The sequence below is a fragment of the Fulmarus glacialis genome, unplaced genomic scaffold (assembly GCF_000690835.1).
Source record: "Fulmarus glacialis isolate BGI_N327 unplaced genomic scaffold, ASM69083v1 scaffold2536, whole genome shotgun sequence".
Classification (NCBI taxonomy): domain Eukaryota; kingdom Metazoa; phylum Chordata; class Aves; order Procellariiformes; family Procellariidae; genus Fulmarus; species Fulmarus glacialis.
The window spans coordinates 57,724-65,142 of NW_009218681.1; the positions used below are offsets into that span (position 1 = coordinate 57,724).

General features: G+C 43.6%; 1 protein-coding gene across 1 annotated transcript in view; it reads left to right on the forward strand.

Annotated features, from left to right (window-relative positions):
* RP1L1 (retinitis pigmentosa 1-like 1) overlaps positions 1–3,944 on the forward strand; it is a 27,855-nt gene extending 23,911 nt beyond the window's left edge. The window contains exons 4-7 of the mRNA XM_009580108.1: positions 11–2,276; positions 2,418–2,468; positions 2,970–3,050; positions 3,132–3,944. Coding sequence (XP_009578403.1) covers positions 11–2,276; positions 2,418–2,468; positions 2,970–3,050; positions 3,132–3,944 — 3,211 coding nt within the window. The remainder of the gene's footprint in view (positions 1–10; positions 2,277–2,417; positions 2,469–2,969; positions 3,051–3,131) is intronic.
* The last annotated feature ends 3,475 nt before the right edge of the window (positions 3,945–7,419 follow it).

Below are 7,419 nucleotides of genomic sequence, written 5' to 3' on the forward strand. Positions count from 1 at the left end.
CTTGCAACAGAGAAGTGGAGGAAGAGTTAGAAGGCACAGACGTGCAGGAGGAAGGGAGTGATTTAATGCCATCTACTCTACCAAATACATCTCCAGAAGAAGTTGTGCAAGAATGGCTGAGTAAAATCCCTTCAGAAACATTGCTTATGAAATATGAAATGGAGGACGATGCAGAAGAGGAATGTGTAGGGGCAACCACTGAGGTATCATGCTGTACAAATGCCGAGGAAATCTCAGAGGATGAAAAAGATGGGAAAAAGAATGTGGAGGAGGCTGAAAATGAGACAAAGGATGAAGTGGGAAAAGAGGCAGCAGAAGGCACTGCTATTAATGAAGAGGCTGAAGAATGCGTGAATCAGGAACAAATCTCTGAGGTTGTTTCCGAAGCTGCCAAGGCTGACCAGGCAGAATGCAGCCAGTCAGTTACATCCAGCCAAAATAACAACAGAAGAGATTTGCCAACCTCTGTCCAGACTTCAGTCCAGATCATGAAGGCCTTGCTCAGTTCAAAACATGAAACAAAATTTGACCGATCAAACAGTTTGCCTGAAGTGTCCCCCACTATGGGGAGAAAACTGAGTAACTCTGCCAACATTTTGATTACTTGTCTTGCCAGTCTCCAACTCCTTGATGAAGAGTCAGAAGATCCATCAGATAAATCAAAACTTTTGAATAAACCAAGGTATATGGAGCTGCTAAATATTTTTCAAGCCCTGTGGTTTGGATGCACAGCTGAAAAAAGTGGTCCAAGTTCAGGTCAAGAGGCAAGTGAGCAGGCAAAGACAGCCTCTGCATTTAAAGCCCCAAAATCTGTAGATAATGACTTCACTCCTATGTCCTCCTCTGGGGTTGATGTTAGCAGTGGTTCTGATGGCTCAGGAGAAGAGATTACAGCTGGTGCCAGGAACTGCACTTTAACGGCACAGAAAACCGCTGAATTCAAATCAGCTGGACAAGTCGAAAATGTAGAGACTGGAACTGAACTGACTGAGGCTGAGGAGCAAAGTAAAGAGGAAGAGCAGTCATCCCGACCTTCAACAGCCTGCTCAAAATCCAAAGGTGAGGAAAAAGCACAGTCTACTAGAGAGGACTCTCTAATTCAGGAGGCAGAAGAGAATAAGGAGGATCAGTGTAGTAATTGTGAAAATGGTCAGGAGGAAGGGAGAGAAAATGAAAATGAAGAAAACTGCAAACTAGCTGAAAATGGAGAACAAGAAGAAGCTGAAGCTGTGAATGATGAACTCCCAAAAGAAAATCTTGAAGAGAAAGCTGATCAGCTAGCCACTACTGATGATACAAATGTCAATGATGTTGATTGTGGGACAGAACTGAAAGCTGATTTGGAAGAGCAGCTTGAAAAAGAGTCTCCAAATGACCCAGAGCCCAAAGTCGATATCGCCACCAGTGTGGGCACATCCCTTGTCCAGCAAAACTCAAGGGATCCAGATCCAGTCTGGGTCCTGAGACTGCTCAAGAAAATCGAGAAAGAGTTCATGGCTCACTATGTCAGTGCCATGAATGAGCTCAAAGTCAGGTGGAACCTGCAGAACAACCAGCAGATGGATGAGATGATACTGGAGCTGAAGGAGGAAGTGAGTAAAAGGATACAAAAAAGTATAGAGAAGGAGCTGAGGAAGATCAAAACCAGAGCAGGGAAGAAGACACCAAGACCGCCAGATGAACCACTCAAGCGCGAGACAACATTCCAAACTGAGCAGAGGAGACGGCGATTGCAGACTATGCATAAAAAGTCACTCTTCAGTGACAAGAATGGAACCCAGAGTAGGCTAGGGGACACATCAGACTTATCATTTGATATAGATATAGATGAAGATACAGCATTTAGTGCAACTTTTGAGGCCAGTATTAGTAAACAAACAAGTGAGGAGGAATACTGCCCATGTAACTCTTGTGCGAGGAAAAAAATGGCTTCCAAGCCCACAAGAAACCCAGTGGTGGCCACCAATGCCCCAGTCATGAAAGCATTTGATTTACAGCAAATCCTGAGGTTGAAGAAAAATGATAATGAGGAAGCCTGTGTCTCAGAAGCAGCCCAGGACATCAAAACAATTCCCAGCAGTTCTGTCAAAGAAGCAGCAGCAAACAGCAATCCAAACGAGGAGAATGATGAGGGTGAACTTCAGCCAACTGAAATGGAAGTGGAGGGCAATGAAGAAAAGGAGCCAGAATTAAATAAAGTGGGCAGCTCAATGTTGAACGGAGATGGAGAAGGACCTGAAATATCAGAGAGTCAAAACTGTGAGAAGGAGGATGAGGTTAAAGATGAAGAAACCAAAGAAGAAGAAAAGGAAGAAGCAGAAGAGGTGGGGGAAGAAATGAAAGAAAGAGAAGAAGAAGAGGAAGCAAAAGAGGAGGAAGAAGAGAAAGAGGAAGAAGAAATTATGAAGGCAGAAGAAGAGGAGGCAGAGGGAGAAACAAAAGAGAAAGAAGATGAGGAAGTAAAAGAGGAAGCAGCAGAAGAAACAAAGGAGGAAGAGGAAATAAAAGAGGAGAAGGAGAAAGAGGAGGAGGAAGAGGAAGTGAAGGAGGAAGAAATAAAAGAGGTGGAGGAGGAAGAAACAAAAGAAAAAGAGGAAGACATGAAGGAGGAGGAAGGAACAAAAGATGAGGAGGAAGACATGAAGGAGGAGGAAGAAGGAACAAAAGATGAGGAGGAAGACATGAAGGAGGAGGAAGAAGGAACAAAAGATGAGGAGGAAGACATGAAGGAGGAGGAAGAAGGAACAAAAGATGAGGAGGAAGACATGAAGGAGGAGGAAGAAGGAACAAAAGATGAGGAGGAAGACATGAAGGAGGAGGAAGAAGGAACAAAAGATGAGGAGGAAGACATGAAGGAGGAGGAAGAAGGAACAAAAGATGAGGAGGAAGACATGAAGGAGGAGGAAGAAGGAACAAAAGATGAGGAGGAAGAAGTGCAAGAAGAGGAAGAACTAACAAAGGAGGAAGAGGAAGCAAAAGCAGATGAGGAAGAAACAAAACAAGAGGAGCAGGAAGTGGAAGAAGAGGAAGAAAACCCAAAAGAGGAGGAGGAAGAAGCAAAAGAGGAAAAAGAGGGAGCAAAAGATGAGGAAGAAACAAAGGAAGAGAAAGAGGAAGCAAATGAGGAAGAGGAAGAGCAAGAAGAAGAAACTCAGAAAGAAGAGCAGGAGGCTGAAGAGAAGTCCAAAGCTGAAGATGAAGCTGACAATGAAGCTGAAGAAGCAGAGGAGCCAGAGGATGAGGACATTGGGGCTGATGATGAGGAAGAGACATCCAAATGCAGAGGAGATGCTGATGGCTCTGGAACTGACAACAGTCCTGAAGGAGATGGTACAGAAGGAAGTGAGAAAGCTGAGCAGGATGAAGCTGAGGCAGTGGAAGATGAAAATCCAGAGTCAAAAGATGAGGCATGTTCAGCTGAGGAGGAAAACAACAGTGAAGGAGCTGACAAATATGATGAGAATGATGAGGAACCTACCAGTGATGACCCTGACAAGGCACATGAAAAACACAAAGACAAAGGCAACAACAAGATTTCTGAGAAAGCCTCAAAGGCCAAATGCAAAAAAAACAGCAAATGGCTAAAGACTCTGAACAAAGCAGTCGCCTTTTCTTGTTTTTCTTCCATGAGAAACTTCTCACAGCAATCCCAGAAGGGGTCTGAAGATGAAAGTGAAGAGGAATGCGAAGATGACAACAACCCCATGAACAACCACTCCAACGGAGAGGTTCAAAGTAATGAGAGCAGCAAACCCTCACAGATGTATCCTGACAGTGACGAAGAAGAGGACAAAGCATCTTCATGCACTGATCCTTTAGGAGATGAGGACCAGGCAGATGCTGAAGGTGCAGATCCAAAGGAGGCTGAACATACCGATGACGTTCAGGATTCTAAAAAGAAAGAAGACTCTGATGAGATTGACCAGGATGACCTGGACTTCTAGAACTGCTTATCAAAAACTGTTTTTTTCTTTCTTCCTTTCTTTCTTTTTTAAAAGTATATTTTCATTACATATTACAGTATCTCCAGTGAGTTGAGCCATCATAACTGGCTTTTCTTCTGAGTTAAGTGTGGTAAACTTGATCTTGAATCCTGTGAGTAACGTTGCAATTACCTGCCCTCATTTCTAGAGGGCTAGTAAACTCTTTAAGAGTTAGTGGTTTCAATAGAAAAGTGGTTTGGGGAAAGGGAAGGCTGTTTTGTTTGTGATACCTTCTTGTTCCTACTCTTTAAGCCATGCTGTTTGCTGCTTGAGTGATCTGTGGCTCTGCTGGGCATCATCTCTGAGTGACTTCAGGATGCCTTTCGTCTGTTGCATGCCATTTTCCTGGAAAGATTGCCAATCCACAGAAACGTGACAAAATCTGGATTCATTGCCAAAGTCTGGTCAGAGCCCACAGAGATGTACATTCATTTTCCCCCCTACCCTACCCTACCCTACCCTACCCTACCCTACCCTACCCTACCCTACCCTACCTTCTATGTACCCAGAAAAGGGGTCTGAGATATCAAAGTCTTTCCCCACTTCCTCTATTTTTCTTTAGTAGAGGTTGAGATCATTCCTCACTTCACTGGAAATCCTCAACACCCAGAAGGGTCATTCCAGTAGATCTCTCCTCTTCCCGACCACCAATCTGTTTGTACCGTGCCCATCACTGTAGTATGTAGTGATGTAGCAGTAGATAACAAAGAAAAGTTAATTCACCTGTCAGGTATCTGAGAAGTGGTTGAATGCAATATTGACCAAATTAGAAATGAGTAAAGTGCAATTCCTTGTGATTACCTTTACTATGCCAATGATGGTATCTAAGCACTTTACAATCATCTGAGATCCCTCAGACAATTTTGTACGAGGCCCTGTTCTGAAGTTAATAGGATTTGCAATTGCTCAGTGCCTCGCCCTTGCAGACAACCAGTAATATTTAAACTAATTTTACCTTTAACTTGGAAAAGGTTTGGGCATTTGTGCTGCAGCAAACAACTGGAAGAGGCTCAAGCGTTTACCGGAGAGGTTGGACTTTACAAATCACGATAGAACTGCAGACTTCATTTAACAACTATTTTCTACCAGATTATATTTTTTTTTCCCTTGGGGCAATATATACATTTCTGAATAAATGCCCAACTAATGTCAGGAGCAGTTTGACCTTGCTTCAGCTGCATACATGTTTATACCTCTTTGGGAAACAGTCCATTGTATCAATAATTTGCAGGGAGAATAAAACAGCAAAAAACTAAGAGAGGGTGAAAACAAAATGCCTTAAATTGTATGGTGAAAAAGTATGTGTGTAGTATTGTGCCAGGTTTGTGAAGGTGCAGGCAGACATGTTGAAATAATCAATATTCAAAATCGCATAATTAATATTGTTATAATTTTAAGAATTAATTTCTTAAACTCATAGCCAATCAATTGATTTCCAGAGATAAGATTCATTTCACTCAAATTAAGAATTGGGTTCAGCTCCAGATGTGCATACTTAATTTTAGGTGTCTGAGAAATAGGAGTCTATGTGGAGTAGTCAGTGGAGAGCTAGATCTCAGCTGAGCTGCCCTCACAAAGGCTTACAGTGCCACCTGAGATCCTCCAGGGAGTCCAAGACAACCACACCGTCCTCAAGACACAGAAGTTAAGAAAGATCTGGGCCTTCCTAAAAAGAAGGGCAGCCCCATCTGTAACTTCATGTGGGTGTCTTGGGCTTCCTAGGACACCTCAGCTGGGACTAATCTGTCTCTAGATGCAACTCAGTTGAACCCTGAACTTATCTCAAAGTTTGATATCTTGTCTCATCTGGTAATCTCAGTTCCATGTTTTCTCTGTAGACATTTCCAGACCTAAGATTACTAGTTTTCAAACAGCTTAGGGCCTATGTAGTTGTTTAAACATAGAAGTTTAGTGCCAGTTGAGAGGGCCTAGGAAATCCAGTATCACACCCCAGTGTGGGTCTGAAGGGGTGCAGATCTCCTGTAGGTCCAGAGTCATATCACAAGCTCCTTGTAAATGTCAGGGCTGCTCCAGGGCGTCTTAAACTGCATTAGTCATGGATATAAAAAACCTGAATCATAGAATCATAGAATCCACCCCTAAAATTGTGCAAACAAATCCTACCTCAAGAAACTGAAGTACAAGGTTAAAACTAAACGTTAAAACTCAATTGGCTTTGAAGTACAGGAAAAGGAAAACTTACTCTCCTCTGACACAGCAACGCTTACGCATTTTCTAGTATCTCAGTATTGCACTAATAGGTTAATTCCCACATCTAGGGTACATGATGAACACCATACCTGCTCCAAGGGCCAGTCCTGTAGCTTCTGTACCATTAAAGCTCCCTTTAAGGTGTTATTTGAAGGTTCAAACAGAAATTGTTTTGCATGAGCTCAGTGCTGGGCTTTGCACCTAAGTGAACATTGCTTATATGAGCTGGATTTGATTGCAAATGCCTTCAAGCACCCACCGATCACAACAGACTTGATAGTCCACCTGAATCCTCCTTGTCTAGACCTATGCTCATGGTTAAAGACAGTACCCACACAGCATCAGTGATCTCTCTGGCATTTACTGTCTGGGTCAGAAAGGCACAGTGCTGCTGCAGGGCAACTTTCCCCTTCTGTAGCGATGTCCCATGACACCAATATTCTGACTCTCTATTAAACCTTTCCAAGGCTTCCACAAGCCAATTCAAAAACACTTTATAAGGTGTCCAGAGCGAGAAGTGTCAAAAATACAGTTACATCCATTGATTTATAATTAAGGGAAAGGCACCAAGGAGAAAGTTATGACTGGCCTGGATTCATACCGCTAGCTCTAAGCATGTGCGTGCGGTGTTTTGACCTGGGTTCTCCAGGCAATATGAACAGACAAGGTCTCCCAGCAATTATTCAGTGTGACACAGGACTGTCACCTGGAGGGGTGAAGCCCATGGACCGTAGCCTAATCCAGGCACTTTGAGCAAACATTTGAATTCAAGCTGTGAACTACCCCTGCAACCTGGAAGTTGGCCGGGTACCACCAGGCTGCTTGGTTCAAAACCCAGCCTAGGGACATTGGGTGAAGGCTGCAGCACCTTTGTTCACTGATGTCTGCTAGGCAGCTATTCCAGATGCCAGGGAAAAGGTGTTTGCTGCTGAAAGAAGCCTGTTATTCAGTGCTTGTCAGTCCCTGCAGGAGAATAGCTGGCCCAGTCTGGCTGCTCAGTGGCCCTGCAGCGTGCGTCTTTCCACGTCAGCAGCGACTGGCAGGTACAGAGTCATGTGTAGAAGCATTTTCGTTTCACAGGGAGCAAAGTGAAATATTTGCTTTCTGACGCATCGATTCTTGCAGGATTCAGAAATGCGCTGAGCCGGGTAGTCATAGCTCTGGTCTTGGCACGAGACATACACTGGAAGTGGTACATTGACTTAACTTTAAACATTTCTGGTGA